Raw genomic sequence first — 20,125 nt, forward strand, 5'->3', positions numbered from 1 at the left:
ATACTGATAAGCTTCCAAGCAACAAAGACACTTTCCTTCGCACCAGTGCACTACTTCTTGTAGGTTTACGTCACTGCAGACAAGCGGAGAGGGTTTTCATGGGTGTTTATGAGCTTAAGCTGAAACGTTTTTAACTTGCTCTGTAGCAGGTCGAGTGGAGACAGAGGAGTCCATGGCCTTCTCTGGGTGTAAGAGTGTTTTGAGCAAGATTTAAGCGACAAACGCATCCCTATGTGACAAATATACGTTGGACATAAGGGAAACCTGTGTATTGTAAAATATGTCAAACATCTGAAATCTGTTAATTGTCATTTCTATCAACTGACTGTTGAAGTTGAATTAAAGCTGGAGAATGTGACTTCCCTTTAACACACTTTACATTGAATTTCTTGTAGTACACTTCACATCCTGATAGCGATTAGTGAAGTAAATACTCTGAAGGCAAAACTCAAACTATTCCTTCTCTGTATAGACCACAAAAAAAACTGCAAAAACCCCACCAATCATTTCACTCAGACCGACCGAAACGAATGGATGGCTTACCTCTCTACATCTGCTCTGATCACCTGTCTAGAAGAAAATAACATTCAGCAGAGACCCTCGCAGGGAAAGGTGTCAGTGCTGTATTTGTTTCTTTCCTGACTGGCACTGCAAGCTAAATATGCTCTGGCTCCAGTTAGTGCCCTACATAGTGCACTTCTCTGATCATAAATCTAATAAAATTATACTCATACCATGTGCTAAATGCTAGACAGGGAGAAGTTCATCTTAACCCCCAATATACATGGTTTTATCAGACATACAATGCACTTTTTAAATGCAGAAACCTTTATATTATGACCTACGTTGTGCACTATATAGGGTGGAGGAAATATTTGAGATTCAGCCCTAGTGCACTGTGCTGTTCCTGTGGTTTAGAGTGGATTTAGAAGGAGGGCCTATGTCAGGGAAAGGGCTTTTTAGGTTGAATTTTTTTCAGAGACTACTGGTTTGTACAAAACCACCTTCTCCAGTTTTAATTCCTGAATGAATGTATATTTAAAAAACAACAGTCAGGCCAAAGTGTATTTACAGTTCATTGCCTTCCATTTTCATTTGTATTCATGCACTGTTCCGCATTTTCTAGAATGGAGGACTGTACTTCAGGATTTTTCAGATTCCTTTGAAGGTGTGTTTCTCTTGTAAGATCTCACAAACAATGTCACTCCTCAAGTTTAGCGCAGGGTGTAAACAGTGACAGAGGGATGGTCTGCTTCCTTCTACTGAACTGCAGCAACCGAAGAGGAGTGTAGATTTGTTGCCCTGGCTGTGTTCTAAAGAAAACCTGAAGGGTTTGCTGTGTGAAGAGCCCTTCGGATGGCCCCTACTCACTTCTTTTTCATCTTACTATGAGGAGGGCCCTAATACAGAGCCCGGAGGAACCTCGCTGTGCTGTTTCAGACAGCTGTTCTCTACTGGATCTCACAGCCGGGAGGACATAGGTGAACCTTGGTGAAGGGTTTTCCTTCTTTATCTGATAGTTACAGACACAAATGACCTCATCCTAAGAGAGTTTCAGCCATTCACGTAGGAGCATAGTAGGAAAACCTCCTCATAAAGCGTAGCATGGAAGTCCAGAATCACTCTTTTTTATGATGATAATTGTCTAAATAAGGGCCAGTGAAACTTTTTGCCAGAAATTTTGGGAAGGAGCAGGCATTGAAATAATCAAGAGCCACCATTTTGTGATAACATCCATAAGCACCACTCACAGCTGCGTATGAAAAGCTGGGCTGGCACCAGGCCTCTTCCCCACTGTGCGGGCTGTAATCCTAAAGCCTGCGAGCTCAAGCGCTTCCTTCCTGAGACAGTTAGGGTGCAGTAATGGCCTGCTCTCGCCTCCTTTATGGCTCTGCTGCAGCTGCCTAATGAGAGAATGAATGCATCAGCTGCTCCAGATGAAGGATGGTGCTGGCGAATATCTCCAGGCTTTAGATAATGCTGTCTTGTGTTTATACATGCGCGCTCACACACACACACACACACACACACCCCAGTGACATGGGAAACCTAGCGATTCAGGCTGATGTATATGAAGATATCACTAAGGAATCAAAAACATGCCACAGTCATGACAATTTGGCTAAAAATATATTGACATATTTGTGATTAAGAATGCAGTTGTGTTTGTTGTTGATGTTGATCACATGTGGTTATATTAGCACAAGCAGGAAGAGGCCACAGCCTCCAAATTCACAACAGAAAGAGTTCAAGTTTAAATAAACAAGCATCACTCATCACAACCTTTAACGTCCCACACACACAAGCACAAACCGCCCCTTTTCAAACTCACGTGCTGATAGGTGGAGAGGCTGTGTGAAATAATCAGGTGTGAGTGTGTGAGTGAATGGGTGAGAGTTTGAAACTGTCCACAGGTGTGAGTGTGTGAGTGACAGGGTGAGTGTGTGAGTGACTGGGTGAGTGTGCGAAACTGACCACAAGTGTGAGTGTTTGAGTGACTAGGTGAGTGTGTGAGTGACAGGGTGAGTGTGTGAAACTGACCACAAGTGTGAGTGTGTAAGTGACTAGGTGAGTGTGTTAGTGACTGGATGAGTGTGTGAAACTGACCAAAAGTGTGAGTGTGTGAGTGACTAGGTGAGTGTGTGAGTGACAGGGTGAGAGTGTGAAACTGTCCAAAAGTGTGAGTGTGTGAGTGACTAGGTGAGTGTGTGAGTGACTGGGTGAGTGTGTGAGTGACTGGGTAAGAGTGTGAAACTGACCACAAGTGTGAGTGTGTGAGTGACTGGGTGAGTGTGTGAAACTGACCACAGGTGTGAGTGTGTGAGTGACTAGGTGAGTGTGTGAAACTGACCACAGGTGTGAGTGTGTGAGTGACTAGGTGAGTGTGTGAAAAGGACCACAGGTGTGAGTGTGTGAGTGACTGGGTGAGTGTGTGAGTGACTGGGTGAGAGTGTGAAACTGACCACAAGTGTGAGTGTGTGAGTGACTAGGTGAGTGTGTGAGTGACTGGGTGAGTGTGTGAAACTGACCACAGGTGTGAGTGTGTGAATGACTAGGTGAGTGTGTGAAACTGACCACAGGTGTGAGTGTGTGGGTGACTGGGTGAGTGTGTGAGTGACTGGGTGAGTGTGTGAAACTGTCCACAAGTGTGAGTGTGTAAGTGACTAGGTGAGTGTGTTAGTGACTGGATGAGTGTGTGAAACTGACCAAAAGTGTGAGTGTGTGAGTGACTGGGTGAGTGTGTGAGTGACTGGGTAAGAGTGTGAAACTGACCACAAGTGTGAGTGTGTGAGTGACTGGGTGAGTGTGTGAAACTGACCACAGGTGTGAGTGTGTGAGTGACTGGGTGAGTGTGCGAAACTGACCACAAGTGTGAGTGTGTGAGTGACTAGGTGAGTGTGTGAGTGACAGGGTGAGTGTGTGAAACTGACCACAAGTGTGAGTGTGTAAGTGACTAGGTGAGTGTGTTAGTGACTGGATGAGTGTGTGAAACTGACCAAAAGTGTGAGTGTGTGAGTGACTGGGCGAGTGTGTGAGTGACTGGGTAAGAGTGTGAAACTGACCACAAGTGTGAGTGTGTGAGTGACTGGGTGAGTGTGTGAAACTGACCACAGGTGTGTGTGTGTGAGTGACTAGGTGAGTGTGTGAAACTGACCACAGGTGTGAGTGTGTGAGTGACTGGGTGAGTGTGTGAAAAGGACCACAGGTGTGAGTGTGTGAGTGACTAAGTGAGTGTGTGAGTGACTGGGTGAGAGTGTGAAACTGACCACAAGTGTGAGTGTGTGAGTGACTAGGTGAGTGTGTGAGTGACTGGGTGAGTGTGTGAAACTGACCACAGGTGTGAGTGTGTGAATGACTAGGTGAGTGTGTGAAACTGACCACAGGTGTGAGTGTGTGGGTGACTGGGTGAGTGTGTGAGTGACTGGGTGAGTGTGTGAAACTGTCCACAGGTGTGAGTGTGTGAATGACTAGGTGAGTGTGTGAAACTGACCACAGGTGTGAGTGTGTGGGTGACTGGGTGAGTGTGTGAAACTGTCCACAGGTGTGAGTGTGTGAATGACTAGGTGAGTGTGTGAAACTGACCACAGGTGTGAGTGTGTGTGTGACTGGGTGAGTGTGTGAGTGACTGGGTGAGAATGTGAAAGTGTCCACAGGTGTGTGAGTGTGTAAGTGACTGGGTGAGAGTGTGAAACTCCACAGGTGTGAGTGTGTGAGTAACTGTGTGAGTGTGTGAAAGTGTCCACAGGTGTGAGTGTGTAAGTGTCTGGGTGAGTGTGTGAAACTGTCCATAGGTGTGAGTGTGTGAGTGTCTGGGTGAGTGTGTGAGTGTCTGGGTGAGTGTGTGAAACTGTCCACAGGTGTGAGTGTGTGGGTGACTGGGTGAGTGTGTGAGTGACTGGGTGAGTGTGTGAAACTGTCCACAGGTGTGAGTGTGTGAATGACTAGGTGAGTGTGTGAAACTGACCACAGGTGTGAGTGTGTGAGTGACTAGGTGAGTGTGTGAAACTGACCACAGGTGTGAGTGTGTGAGTGACTGGGTGAGTGTGTGAAAAGGACCACAGGTGTGAGTGTATGAGTGACTAAGTGAGTGTGTGAGTGACTGGGTGAGAGTGTGAAACTGACCACAAGTGTGAGTGTGTGAGTGACTGGGTGAGTGTGTGAAACTGACCACAGGTGTGAGTGTGTGAATGACTAGGTGAGTGTGTGAAACTGACCACAGGTGTGAGTGTGTGGGTGACTGGGTGAGTGTGTGAGTGACTGGGTGAGTGTGTGAAACTGTCCACAGGTGTGAGTGTGTGAATGACTAGGTGAGTGTGTGAAACTGACCACAGGTGTGAGTGTGTAAGTGTCTGGGTGAGTGTGTGAAACTGTCCACAGGTGTGAGTGTCTGGGTGAGTGTGTGAAACTGTCCACAGGTGTGAGTGTGTGAGTGACTGGGTGAGTGTGTGAGTGTCTGGGTGAGTGTGTGAGTGTCTGGGTGAGTGTGTGAAACTGTCCACAGGTGTGAGTGTGTAAGTGACTGGGTGAGTGTGTGAAACTGTCCACAGGTGTGAGTGTCTGGGTGAGTGTGTGAAACTGTCCACAGGTGTGAGTGTGTGAGTGTCTGGGTGAGTGTGTGAAACTATCCACAGGTGTGAGTGTGTGAGTGACTGGGTGAGTGTGTAATGCTCTGTCCAGGGTGTGTTGCTGCCTTGTACTCTATGATTTTGGGTATGTGCTGGAGACACTGTGACATAATGAATGCATGAATGAATGAATAATTAATAGATATGGATATATTTCTATCATCCAAAGTATTTTATTACAAAACCAAACTGCAGTTACTGTTATTAAAAGATGAAAGCCATCTTCAAACCCCTTTAAGATTAAGGTTTAGACGCTGAGGGTTTATGGTCATATGCTCACTTGATTAAAATGTGAAAAATAACATCAGCATAAAAACCCCGCCCCCACTCTAATCCCTGACAGATGTCATCACATTTTCCAGTTTGACACTAATCCTCTTCACATACGGAAGAGAATGTGTAGGAACACTCACACCTACTGTACACTCACCTGTCAACACATTTAAAGCAACAGTAGGTAATATTTTCACCTTAAAATTCTAGCTTCAAAATCGTTGTGATGCTCCACTGAGACGTTACAGGAAGAACAGAGTCTCTGTCATTGCTATTCATGGCTCGGCACTGCAGAAACTGCACTATGTAACTTCTGGAGGAGGGTAAGAAACACTCCAGCCCCTAGATTTCAGGGCAGTGCTGTAAAATTGACCATACAGGAGCACTTTGTAGTTCTACAATTACAAACAGTAGTCTATCTGTTGCTTTGCATACTTTGTTACCCCCTTTCTCCTTGTTGTTCAAAGGTCAGGACCCACAGAGCAGGTGTGATCTGGGTGGCGTGTTAGTGTGTGGTGCTGGTACGAATGGATCAGACTCAGAGACACGAGGCCAAACCTCCACTTCTTTTCAAACTGATCCAGATCTGTCACATCGCCCTTGTGCTAGCTAGTACCACAAGCAGAGAGAAGAGGGACCGTCCTCTCTCAGAGAGCGAGACCTGTAGTACTCTCTAGGACTCCTGGCATTGGAGGGCTGAGGCTTCAGTAGGCTACCCACCTCATGACTTCCTGAAGATAGGGCCTCTGCTTAGACCACCGCACCACTTGTAGACCCTCATTGGGACCTCCTCGAGGGCCCCGGACACTGATAATTCACATCCTCTAATGAAGCCCCTGCAGAGGCTACAGCTGGGTAAAGAGTGGAGTCATAGAAAATGATACATAAGTAAATTACATACACAGCTTCTAGACTTGCTAGGTTTCCTTACATGCAACAATATTATTATTCTATTCCAGCTCCTGAGATAAGAGGCGGTGTGTTTATCAAAGTAAAAACCCTGCCGTAACAAGAACATCAATCACAGACGTCTGAACCATGCGCTTGATAAGAAAACTGCGTCAATGACTGACTACTTTGACACAATATGCATTATGTACGCTTCTGAAACTGTGAATGTGACAGTCATTTCATACGGTTAAATAGTCTGTGAAATTTTACTGCATTAAAGGTACATTAAGCATTTATTTATTTAACATTTTTAGCAGAAATTAAGCATAAAATATTAAGAACATGATTAAAATGGTTGTTTTAGCAATGACATCAACACAAGCGCATCCTGACCCTGAGAACAACTGTTTGAAAAATGGCAGGGCCTGTTTGTGTTGCTGCAGTTCGCCTCCGTGGCCACCGGAGGGCATGTTTTGAATCTTGACTATTGACCTCAGGGCATTGGTCAGGATTCTGGATACATGGCGTCTGGCAGTAAACTAGGTGAGCTGCAGTAACGAACACTTTATTTATATATTGCTTTTCAAGATACATACATAAAAAAACAGGAAAAACCAAAGTTCATAAGAACATTAAAGGCTATAAAATACAGTTAAGTACCAATTAGAGAAGACAAATAATATACAATACAACACTAGAACAAACAATAAACAATAAACAGCCAAACTGAAAAACTAAGCTTTGAAAAAAAACAATATTTTAAGCTTTTAAAAGACTTTTTAAAAACACTTACGTATTATTTAAACAAAAATGGTTCTTTAAGGAACCGAAAGTGGCTCTTTTATGGCATCAGTCAAAGAACTCTTTGTAGCACCTTTATTTTTAAGACTGTAACTAGGCCACTGGTATAATTAACTCTTTCACTTTCAGGTCTTTAACTGTGTGGACAATGTATTTACAGCCAATCAACAAATAAGCTGACTGCTGTTTATCAGAACATTGTTTAAGGGACACGTTCACCTACCTAGCGGCCAGAGGTCACCCACCAAGCACCTGAAACCATGCCATGGTTCATTAGTCATGGCGTCCCCTAGAGGCCAAGCAGGGGAACTTGGAAATTGGATTTCCTCTCCCTCTAACATCCAAATTCAAGAGGAAGTCAAGCTAATGCTGTATTTTGTAGGAAACTAGACCCGGACGTCTAGCCACAGTAGGTGTACACTGAATGTACAGGTCAATGAGGAGAGCCTCTATTTTAGACAGATGTATTCCTGCTAAATAATAACCCTCCGTGTCCACAGACTAAGCACTGTCTTTCCAGCCGTCCCCTCGAGGAGTTTGTAATGCACAGGACAGCAGCACTCTGCCTCAGCGAGGGGGCAATTACTGCGACAGAATGAAATCAGATGAGATAATCGCACGATTGAGATGCCAGTGTGCCCATGATGTCATCGTTCCCCATACTCAGCTTTCATTAAGACGTCTGCGCGAGACGTTTGCTGAGACGTGTGCATTAGCCGTTCACCTTCAGCAGCTGCTTTGGGGACTTTCAAATGAGGATTGCCCCAAGTCCCATAGTAAAACTAAAGGGTGCTTTCAGTAAAGTGTCTGCAGAGCCATAGTCTCACACCAGCTTTTTAACCCCAGCAGGTTCAGGGCAGTGCACTGACACTTGATTTTTTTGTTTGTTAGTGAGTGTTTAGTTAAATTAACATTTCAGTCGTTGTAGGTGGGTTTCTGATGTATTTGTGATACATTTGAATTGGGCTGACTTTATACTTTAAGCTTTGTACTAAAAAAATACACAGCTTGGACACATCCCAGATCGCAGACACTGACAAGTGTTGTGTGGGCCGGACATGGGCTAAATGTCACCCAATGTGTTCCCCATATGAGGCGGACCCTTCGAAACATGCGCTTAAATTATGTAATTTTAGAGCCACTAATCTGCACTAAATTACTACTAATATGCAATTACACTCAAAGTATAAAGAGGAGGGTACAGATGATACATTCATTCATTGTCTGTAACCCTTATCCAGTTCAGCCTATCCGGAATCACTGGGCGCAAGGCAGGAACGCATCCTGGAGGGGGCGCCAGTCCTTCACACGGTGACACACACTCACGCGTTTACTCACACACTCACACCTACGGACACTTTTGAGTCTCCAATCCACCTACCAACGTGTGTTTTTGGACTGTGTGAGGAAACCAGAGCCCCTGGAGGAAACCCACGCAGACACAGGGAGAACACACCACACTCCTCACAGACAGTCACCCGGAGGAAACCCACGCAGACACAGGGAGAACACACCAAATCCTCACAGAGAGTCACCCGGAGGAAACCCACACAGACACAGGGAGAACACACCACACTCCTCACAGACAGTCACCCGGAGGAAACCCACGCAGACACAGGGAGAACACACCACACTCCTCACAGACAGTCACCCGGAGGAAACCCACACAGACACAGAGAGAACACACCACACTCCTCACAGACAGTCACCCGGAGGAAACCCACACAGAGACAGGGAGAACACACCACACTCCTTATAGACAGTCACCCGGAGGAAACCCACACAGACACAGGGGAGAACACACCACACTCCTCACAGACAGTCACCCGGAGGAAACCCACGCAGACACAGAGAGAACACACCACACTCCTCACAGACAGTCACCCGGAGGAAACCCACACAGACACAGGGAGAACACACCACACTCCTCACAGACAGTCACCCGGAGGAAACCCACGCAGACACAGGGAGAACACACCAAATCCTCACAGACAGTCACCCGGAGGAAACCCACGCAGACACAGAGAGAATACACCACACTCCTCACAGACAGTCACCCGGAGGAAACCCACGCAGACACAGGGAGAACACACCACACTCCTTATAGACAGTCACCCGGAGGAAACCCACACATACACAGGGAGAACACACCACACTCCTCACAGACAGTCACCCGGAGGAAACCCACGCAGACACAGGGAGAACACATCACACTCCTCACAGACAGTCACCCGGAGGAAACCCACGCAGACACAGGGAGAACACACCAAATCCTCACAGACAGTCACCCAGAGGAAACCCACGCAGACACAGAGAGAACACACCACACTCCTCACAGACAGTCACCCGTAGGAAACCCACGCAGACACAGAGAGAACACACCACACTCCTCTCAGACAGTAACCCAGAGGAAACTCACGCAGACACAGGGAGAACACACCACACTCCTCACAGACAGTCACCCAGAGGAAACCCACGCAGACACAGGGAGAACACACCACACTCCTCACAGACAGTCACCCGGAGGAAACCCACGCAGACACAGGGAGAACACACCAAATCCTCACAGACAGTAACCCAGAGGAAACTCACGCAGACACAGGGAGAACACACCACACTCCTCACAGACAGTCACCCGGAGGAAACCCACGCAGACACAGGGAGAACACATCACACTCCTCACAGACAGTCACCCGGAGGAAACCCACGCAGACACAGGGAGAACACACCAAATCCTCACAGACAGTCACCCAGAGGAAACCCACGCAGACACAGAGAGAACACACCACACTCCTCACAGACAGTCACCCGTAGGAAACCCACGCAGACACAGAGAGAACACACCACACTCCTCTCAGACAGTAACCCAGAGGAAACTCACGCAGACACAGGGAGAACACACCACACTCCTCACAGACAGTCACCCAGAGGAAACCCACGCAGACACAGGGAGAACACACCACACTCCTCACAGACAGTCACCCGGAGGAAACCCACGCAGACACAGGGAGAACACACCAAATCCTCACAGACAGTAACCCAGAGGAAACTCACGCAGACACAGGGAGAACACACCACACTCCTCACAGACAGTCACCCGGAGGAAACCCACGCAGACACAGGGAGAACACATCACACTCCTCACAGACAGTCACCCGGAGGAAACCCACGCAGACACAGGGAGAACACACCAAATCCTCACAGACAGTCACCCAGAGGAAACCCACGCAGACACAGAGAGAACACACCACACTCCTCACAGACAGTCACCCGTAGGAAACCCACGCAGACACAGGGAGAACACACCACACTCCTCTCAGACAGTAACCCAGAGGAAACTCACGCAGACACAGGGAGAACACACCACACTCCTCACAGACAGTCACCCAGAGGAAACCCACGCAGACACAGGGAGAACACACCACACTCCTCTCAGACAGTAACCCAGAGGAAACCCACGCAGACACAGGGAGAACACACCACACTCCTCACAGACAGTCACCCGGAGGAAACCTACACAGACACAGAGAGAACACACCGCACTCCTCACAGACAGTCACCCGGAGGAAACCCACGCAGACACAGGGAGAACACATCACACTCCTCACAGACAGTCACCCGGAGGAAACCCATGCAGACACAGGGAGAACACACCAAATCCTCACAGACAGTCACCCAGAGGAAACCCACGCAGACACAGAGAGAACACACCACACTCCTCACAGACAGTCACCCGGAGGAAACCCACGCAGACACAGGGAGAACACACCACACTCCTCTCAGACAGTAACCCAGAGGAAACCCACGCAGACACAGGGAGAACACACCACACTCCTCACAGACAGTCACCCGGAGGAAACCCACGCAGACACAGGGAGAACACACCACACTCCTTATAGACAGTCACCCAGAGGAAACCCATGCAGACACAGGGAGAACACACCACACTCCTCTCAGACAGTAACCCAGAGGAAACCCACGCAGACACAGGGAAAACACACCACACTCCTCACAGACAGTCACCCGGAGGAAACCCACACAGACACAGAGAGAACACACCGCACTCCTCACAGACAGTCACCCGGAGGAAACCCACGCAGACACAGGGAGAACACACCACACTCCTTATAGACAGTCACCCAGAGGAAACCCACGCAGACACAGGGAGAACACACCACACTCCTCACAGACAGTCACCCGGAGGAAACCCACGCAGACACAGGGAGAACACACTACACTCCTGTTGGTGACAGTAACCCAGAGGAAACCCACGCAGACACAGAGAGAACACACCACACTCCTCACAGACAGTCACCCGGAGGAAACCCACACAGACACAGAGAGAACACACCACACTCCTCACAGACAGTCACCCGGAGGAAACCCACGCAGACACAGGGAGAACACACCACACTCCTTATAGACAGTTACCCGGAGGAAACCCACGCAGACACAGGGAGAACACACCGCACTCCTCACAGACAGTCACCTGGAGCCGGACTTGAACCCACAACCTCCAGAACCCTGGAGCTGTGACAGAGAAAGTACCTGACTTTGTCACAGAAATCACACACTCGAGGGCATCCGGTGCCAGTTGTAGAGAGAGGTATGTTTCAGCAGTTTGAAAAACTTTCATTTCTTAGATATGTTTTCTTGTACATTTAAAATTTCATGGAGGAAGGAAATGTTCTTTGTATTCCAAGTAATTTTAGCCATTTCTGTTTGTAAATTTGTCAAAAAAAAAGTGTGGCAGAGTTTATAAATGGTGTGGAAATAATACAGCAGTTCTCGTGGTGTTAAGGAAAACAAAACACTCTTTAAACACTACACTTCAAAGAGGGCAAGGGCAAGTACAGTCTGTCAGGTCTCCCCAGCTAAGGTTGATGTAAGCAAGGGACTGTAAATCCAATACACATTTAAGAGACGCTCAGCACCGGAGCTATCTAATCCCAAGACTTTACTCCCCCAGCGTGCTCTTAAACACACACTTGAATCGGGAGAGGGTGGACTTATCAGACGTGTGAAGGGAGGCCGAGCTTAGTCCGTAAGAAGATTTATTTCCATAAGCACACACAGGCCCAGGCTGCTTCCTAGGGACTGACTTTGCGAGAACACAGTGCAGTAAGACACTGGAGCGCTGGGAGGAAAACTGGGCGTGCAAAATATTACATTGAGGATATATGCAAATCCTTGCCACCTGGTTACTGACTGTCAGAGTTATCAGAGCTAATTCACACTGCCTCCCTCTACAGACACGGCTTGGGTTAATATTTCATCAGGGTCTACTCTCCATGGACATCTACTGATTCATTAGAGTGTTAGCACTTTGAAACCGACAAATCTAAGGTACATTATATGTCCAAGAGTTAATACTTAGTGATTTCAGCTCAGATTTCAGATTTTATTTTATAACAAGTACAAATTAACTATTAAAATATAAAGACCACTATTATAACATAGATATTTTCGCAATGGCATTAGTACAAATAAAATCTATGCCTGAGAAAACCTGACTGGAAAACTGCACTCCAGGCCAGAAAGGCTTTTGTTGCGATTCACCTACTTGGCCACTAGAGGTCACCTTGACTAAGGCACCATATCACTGGTAAATATTTGGGATGTGGGCGGCACGGTGGCGCAACAGGTAGTGTCGCAGTCACACAGCTCCAGGGGCCTGGAGGTTGTGGGTTCGAGTCCCGCTCCGGGTGACTGTCTGTGAGGAGTTGGTGTGTTTTCCCCGTGTCCGTGTGGGTTTCCTCCGGGTGCTCCGGTTTCCTCCCACAGTCCAAAAACACACGTTGCAGGTGGATTGGCGACTTGAAAGTGTCCGTAGGTGTGAGTGTGTGAGTGAATGTGTGTGTGTCTGTGTTGCCCTGTGAAGGACTGGCGTCCCTTCCAGGGTGTATTCCCGCCTTGATTCCGGGTAGGCTCTGGACCCCCCGCGACCCTTAATTGGATAAGCGGTTACAGATAATGGATGGATGGATATTTGGGATGTGAGGCCTCTGCTGGCCAGGTATGTGAACTACAAAAACAATGACAAACACTCCAGAGAAATTGCCCAGTGCACCTTTAAGATCCACAGGATAATCTACATAACGATGAGAAGGAAAGTGAAATAATTCACACACTCACACAGTCACTCACACACTTAACCAGTCACTCACACATTCACCCAGTCACTCTCACACTTAACCAGTCACTCACACACTTAACCAGTCACTCATACATTCACACAGTCACTCACACACTCACCCAGTCACTCACACACTCAGTCACTCTCACACTTACCCAGTCACTCACACACTCACCCAGTCACTCTCACACTTACCCAGTCACTCACACACTCACCCAGTCACTCACACACTTACCCAGTCACTCACATACTCACCCAGTCACTCACACACTCAGTCACTCTCACACTTACCCAGTCACTCACACACTCACCCAGTCACTCACACACTCAGTCACTATCACACTTACCCAGTCACTCACACACTCACAACTGTGGACAGTTTCACACACTCACCCAGTCACTCACACACTCACCCAGTCACTCTCACACTTACCCAGTCACTCACACACTCAGCCAGTCACTCACACACTCACAACTGTGGACAGTTTCACACACTCACCCAGTCACTCACACACTCACCCAGTCACTCTCACACTTACCCAGTCACTCACACACTCACCCAGTCACTCACACACTCAGTCACTCTCACACTTACCCAGTCACTCACACACTCACCCAGTCACTCTCACACTCACAACTGTGGACAGTTTCACACACTCACCCAGTCACTCACACACTCACCCAGTCACTCTCACACTTACCCAGTCACTCACACACTCAGCCAGTCACTCACACACTCACAACTGTGGACAGTTTCACACACTCACCCAGTCACTCACACACTCACAACTGTGGACAGTTTCACACACTCACCCAGTCACTCACACACTCACCCAGTCACTCTCACACTTACCCAGTCACTCACACACTCAGCCAGTCACTCACACACTCACAACTGTGGACAGTTTCACACACTCACCCAGTCACTCTCACACTTACCCAGTCACTCACACACTCAGCCAGTCACTCACACACTCACAACTGTGGACAGTTTCACACACTCACCCAGTCACTCACACACTCAGCCAGTCACTCACACACTCAGCCAGTCACTCACACATGGGGGGGAACGGCCAAACCCAGTCACTGTGATGGCGTTATCAGATCAAATGTAGCAATTATGATGTTATTAAGAAATATGTCTTTCTTATTTGTGCAGGAAAGGTACATATTAACACACTAGTGTTGCATTACACTAGCGCTCAAATCAGGGCCAACAGCCATGCTAGCTCCCAGCTTATAAACCACAGAGGGCTAAAATTCCCTGTAGTGACTTCCCACATGTATAGATTCATAAATCATCCCCCAGGCTTTTATATGCTCTCCTGAGAGACTCATAAAGACCCCACACACACTTCCTATGCATTTCTGAACCTGAGGCAAGGAGCAGAAGCAGCAGTGTGCTGTGCAGGTTATACACACGACCCACTTCTTGTCATTGCTTTGACTTTGACGTGTAGGTCATGTAGATTATTACTCGACTATAAATGGACCGTTTACAGCACACAGCGTATATCAGTTACATACACAGTGTAGAAAATGAATAGTTACATTTTGTCAACTACATATGTAAAAAGGGAACATAGACAATTCTGGGCAACTACTGTTTGTTTTCAATAAGAAGCTCTGCATCTTTTAAGGTGGAACGGTGCCTTTGAGTATGAAACTGGACTGTATCTTGTTGGTGTCTGAAGTGTAAATTTCTGTGAGTGTTTATTCACTGTTTGAATTCCCACAGAAACTCATGTGTAACTCGAGCTGTTTAGTTTTGTAGCACTTTCCCTCTGTGTTTACTTTCATGCAGTTAGCGCTCTCCTGAATTTAGAGTCAGTTCCACCTTAAGTAATGTAACTGTAACAGCAAAAATAAGTCATTGTTACCCCCCTATGGAGCAGGAATAGAGCAACATCCTCAACTTGTTTCATATTTTTCAGCTTTGGAGGTCTCTACATTGTCCAAATTTGTGCATATTCTGTTTCTCAGCCATCAACAGAGAGAGAGAGAGAGAGAGAGAGAGAGAGAGAGAGAGAGAGAGAGAGAGAGAGAGAGGCCTTTAGATTTATTTTCCCGTTTACAGTCAGGGATGTGTACATTCACAGGAGCTTTTTCCCAATGTACAAACAGAGTGGAGAGCAGCAAACGGTAATGAAACAGTTTGAATTTTATAAAAAGTGTTATTATTATTATTATTTTTTTTTTTATTAAAATCATGAAAGTCTTATTTAATCAAATACTGATGGATTTGCACATTACTGCTGAATTTATAATAAGTGAAGTCAGCTACTTTATGGAGCAACTTTTGTAGACAATGATGCAGATGTCCAAGTTCAATGCCAGTCATTGGCTAGAGGTGTTGTCTGAAGTCACCATCCCATACTTAGGGTTCGAGTCCCACTCCGGGTGACTGTCTGTGAGGAGTGTGGTGTGTTCTCCCTGTGTCTGTGTGGGTTTCCTCCGGGTGACTGTCTGTGAGGAGTGTGGTGTGTTCTTCCTGTGTCTGTGTGGGTTTCCTCCGGGTGACTGTCTGTGAGGAGTGTGGTGTGTTCTCTCTGTGTTTGTGTGGGTTTCCTCTGGGTGACTGTCTGTGAGGAGTGTGGTGTGTTCTCTTTGTGTCTGCGTGGGTTTCCTCCGGGTGACTGTCTGTGAGGAGTGTGGTGTGTTCTCTCTGTGTCTGCGTGGGTTTCCTCCGGGTGCTCCGGTTTCCTCCCACACTCCAAAAACACACGTTGGTAGGTGGATTGGAGACTCAAAAGTGTCCGTAGGTGTGAGTGTGTGAGTGAATGTGTGAGTGTGTGTCACCCTGTGAAGGACTGCTGCCCCGTCCAGGGTGTGTTCCCACCTTATGCCCAGTGATTCTGGGTAGGCTCTGGACCCACTGTGACCCTGAACTGGTGTGTTGTGCTGGTGTAGAGTGGATCAGACACAGCAGTGCCCCTCAGTGTCTGGACTGAGAACAGTCCACCGACCAAAAACATCCAGCCGACAGCATCCTGTGTCACTGATGAAGGACTAGAGAATGAGCGACACACACTGTGCAGCGACAGATGAGCTACTGTCTCTGACTCTACATCTACAAGGTGGACCAACGAGGGAGGAGTGTCTCACAGAGTGGACAGAGAGTGGACACAGGGTTTAAACACTCCAGCAGCACTGCTGTGTCTGATCCACTCTACACCAGCACAACACACACTAACACACCACCACCACGTCAGTGTCACTGCAGCGCTGAGAATGATCCACCACCACATCACACCTGCTCTGTGGGGGTCCTGAGCACTGAAGAACAGGGGGGAAGGGAGTAAACACAGTATGCAGAGCAACATGTTGATGACAATCTGTAATTGGAGAACTGTCCACACTAGGTGCATTATATAAACGGTGTCTATAAACATTTGGACACAGTCAAAGTGTGTGTTGGTGTTTGCCTTGTTTTGGGAATAAGCCTCTTGCACTCTGCCTTGTAACTGTTAGACAATACTGACCTCGTGTGGTAGGACAGAGCATTGCAAGGAGCGGGATGGAAAGTTTCTTCTTCAAAACAGATCTCACAGTTTAGTCTGAACAGGAGTCAGTGTGAGGAGAATCTTCCTGTCTTTTCTATTTTATCACTCCCACCCCCTTCATCTGCCTCACTGTGGTGGGCACTCCAACTCTTCCAGGGTTGCCTGGTCCACGTATTTCAAGCAATACTGGGCCTTTTCTGTGAATAAATACTGGTATTTGCTGGTTGCGTTTTTAGGGCTTGTTTCTAAAGTTGTTCTTGTTTTCCTCACTGCTTCAGTCTTTCTCCAGTAAACCTGTTCATTAAAGAGAAACTGACAGACTCCTGCTGTCCATTTCATGATGGTTTGGCGCCACCTACAGGCCAGTCTTGGTATTATTGGTTAGGTGTAATAAAACAACAGCACTCTGGCGCCACCTTCAGGAATTGATCTTAAGAAATGTTACTGTTTATATCGTTCTTTAACTGTTTATGTTTTAATTGACTCATTTATACAGACACAGGTGTAGTTTGTGTATAGTCCAGTTTATTTTAGTTGGGGGCTGAGGGGTGGGGGTTTAACCCTTTGACTTGTGTTTCAGTAAAATCAGTTCACTTTAACTTCCTCTCAGTCTTCAGTCACAGAGCTTTCTACAGCGGCACACGAGGTTAACTCCAGCTTTACAAGAGACTCTAATAAATCATTAACTAAGGTGCTGTTTACGTATTGGGACATAGCCTCTTTGAAAGCACCTCCTCCTCTTCCTCCAGCTCCTCCTCCTCTCTCTGAGAGTGTGTTGTGGCTGTGAGGGTCTCTGCTCCACTCTGAGAGAGATGACTGCCCTGAACACACAGAGGATGGAGGCTAACATAGTGGTGCTGGGGACGGACAACGTGGGGAAATCAGGTGAGTTCACATTCTGCTCATTAACACTGATACTGAGATAAATACAAAGCTTGTGTCTGATGTTTACAGTGAGATACTCAAGCGGTGAACCCTCACAGAGGGAATATTTAGGGAGTCAGACATCAGTTATTAAATTACTGTCAGTTATTGTCACCTTTTTTACATTTCTGTTTAAAGCCATTACACAGACTGCTATTTCATCTGGGTGCAGTGGGTAACGGCTATAAGAACGAGACACTGAGCGGTCCCTCTGTTTCTGTAACTGTTTAACACTCCTTTACAGACCTACGCTTAAGTGTGTGTACAAATCAGGAGAAGACTGCTTTACCCTACATTATTAATATTAGATATCAGGTGTTCCTATATAACTCTCACCATCAGTTTAATAAAAACATGGACGCTTTACTCCCTCAAAGACCAGCCTCGAACCACTGAGAGCTCAGTATAAATTCAGCCATCCGTACACTCAGGGCAAGGGCAGTGGGTCATGGCAATAACCTGAATATTACTTTTACATCACTGTCTGAAAAACCTGCCTTCATTTCAACAGGGTTTTCACTCAGTGGAGTGTTCCTTATCTCACTTTTTAAGAAACTACAATCTCACGGATGTAACAAGACTTTACTTCTAAATAGGACTGATATTATACAGTAGTGGAGTTATAGTAGGGTTTTCTTTAATAAAAAAACATTAATGTCACTCAAATAAAATATTTGAATATATTCATGTCATCATCATCATCATCATCATCATTTTCTTTTCCGCTTCTACATTCCAGGGTCGCGCTTATATATTCATGTGACATTTTATAATAATTACCTTTGTAAACGTTCATTAATAATCCGTTATAACACACAGTTGGAAAAACAGTGAGCTGTTCTTTGCCAAATAATGAACCCACGTCCATCTCTACTGTTAAACCCCAGATTTCACCAGACCTCAGTTTGTCTTCTACCTCAGTCTTCATTCGTCCAGCTTCAGCACATCTCTGTTACGTTTAAACATTTCACCACAAGTTTAAAGAATTAACCACCATCAAAACGTCCTGTTTAGATATTAATAATGATGTGGTGAACCTCAACAATAAGAAACGAAGGTCTGAGCACAGAAAGTTATGACACACTTATTTTTAACAAACTTTTTATTGGTCACTGTTGCCCTTCAATACACTGTCAGTGACCAAAGAAATATATGCATCTCCATTTTCTGTGGATTTGAACACAGCAGCTGTTCTTTACTCTGTGTGAAATTAAATGTGGAATGGACCAATAGAAATGCTCCAACATCATGTATTTATAAAATAACATTTTTTTACATTGACTTTACATTTAAAAGCTAAGGTGTTTCCTTCTCCGTCTCCTCTAAAGTCACTATTTTGGAAATATATATATTTTTGCTGTGGACATTGACTGTGTGTGTTACAAATAATTATTAATCGTTTTAAGGTGTTTACAACTTCATTAATAACTATTTAATAAACAGATTTTCAGCTTGAGCACCCAGGGCTTTCAGATTCACTCTGTTATCGGTTCTGATTCCAATTCTGTGAAGCTGCTTTTCGACATCAGTTGTAAAAGACTCTATATAAGTACATTTTAATCGATTGATTGATTTTGGCCAGGATTTTTCCAGATGTAAAGTTGCAGGTCATATTTGTCCTATATTAAAAACAAGATAATGCCAAAGAAAAGTACGTTACAGGGTTGAACGAACTCATACTGGTTTCTCTCGCCCTTGTAGCCCTTACTGTCCGCTTCCTCACCCGAAGATTCATTGGGGAGTATGGAGACATTGGTGAGTTACTCACACTAGGGTTAATACAGTGTTATTAACCCTGTACAGGTTACAGACCATTAGCCCTGACTAACCAGACTTTCTGTTCTTCTCCAGAGTCCATCTACAGTCACAGTGTTATTGTGGATGGGAGGGAGCAGACTCTGAGCATTTGGGACTCTCCATACTCGCAGGTAACATAGTGTTCACTCTGCTCCATCGTTTTAACAACTGGAGTCTTTCTCATGACGTCATGTTCATCTTACAGGACATGTCCACGGAGTCCACCACATTTGAGAAGAGACTGCAGTGGGCGGACGGCTTCGTCCTGGTCTACAGCATCTGCGACCGAGCCAGTTTCAACAACCTCAGCAAGCTCTTCCAGATCATAAAGGCTGCGAAAGACTACGTGGGTTCAGAGAAGGCGCCAGTGGTGATCGTAGGGAACAAAAGAGACCTGCACCACCGGCGCACCGTCCTCAGCGAGGAAGGCCGGCTGCTGGCCCTCTCCGTAGACTGTCAGTTCTATGAAGTCTCAGCCGCCGAGAACTATCACAGCGTCCTCGTGGTGTTCCACGGCCTGGTCAACCGCATCAGGGAGTCCAGGTCAGCGCTCAAAAAAACAGCAGGCATCAAGGGCATCGTCAAGAGCATGTCTGCTGTGTTCGCGCGGAGGCGGACGGATTCGCTGTGAAGCAGGCGTGGTCAGAGTCGCGCCTCAGTTCGGTCGGAGGTGA

The 20,125-nt window shown here is 46.5% G+C and overlaps 1 protein-coding gene across 1 annotated transcript; it reads left to right on the plus strand.

The window, feature by feature from the left end:
* Window positions 1-17,521: 17,521 nt before the first annotated feature.
* On the plus strand, window positions 17,522-20,105 carry si:dkeyp-59c12.1 (Ras-related and estrogen-regulated growth inhibitor-like protein). The gene is made up of 4 exons (XM_066684991.1): window positions 17,522-17,615; window positions 19,356-19,409; window positions 19,506-19,582; window positions 19,657-20,105. The coding sequence occupies exons 1-4, from the start codon at window positions 17,543-17,545 to the stop codon at window positions 20,080-20,082; spliced, it is 630 nt and encodes a 209-aa protein (XP_066541088.1). The 5' UTR covers window positions 17,522-17,542; the 3' UTR covers window positions 20,083-20,105.
* The last annotated feature ends 20 nt before the right edge of the window (window positions 20,106-20,125 follow it).

Source organism: Hoplias malabaricus, chromosome 11 (assembly GCF_029633855.1).
Source record: "Hoplias malabaricus isolate fHopMal1 chromosome 11, fHopMal1.hap1, whole genome shotgun sequence".
In the NCBI taxonomy this organism is placed as follows: Eukaryota; Metazoa; Chordata; class Actinopteri; order Characiformes; family Erythrinidae; genus Hoplias; species Hoplias malabaricus.

Bases quoted from the DNA above. Each gene is read 5' to 3' on its own strand.
- si:dkeyp-59c12.1 (XM_066684991.1), top strand. From the start codon at position 17,543: ATGACTGCCCTGAACACACAGAGGATGGAGGCTAACATAGTGGTGCTG. The intron at 17,616-19,355 runs GTGAGTTCACAT...TCGCCCTTGTAG, and splicing joins GGACAACGTGGGGAAATCAG to CCCTTACTGTCCGCTTCCTC. The intron at 19,410-19,505 runs GTGAGTTACTCA...GTTCTTCTCCAG, and splicing joins TGGGGAGTATGGAGACATTG to AGTCCATCTACAGTCACAGT.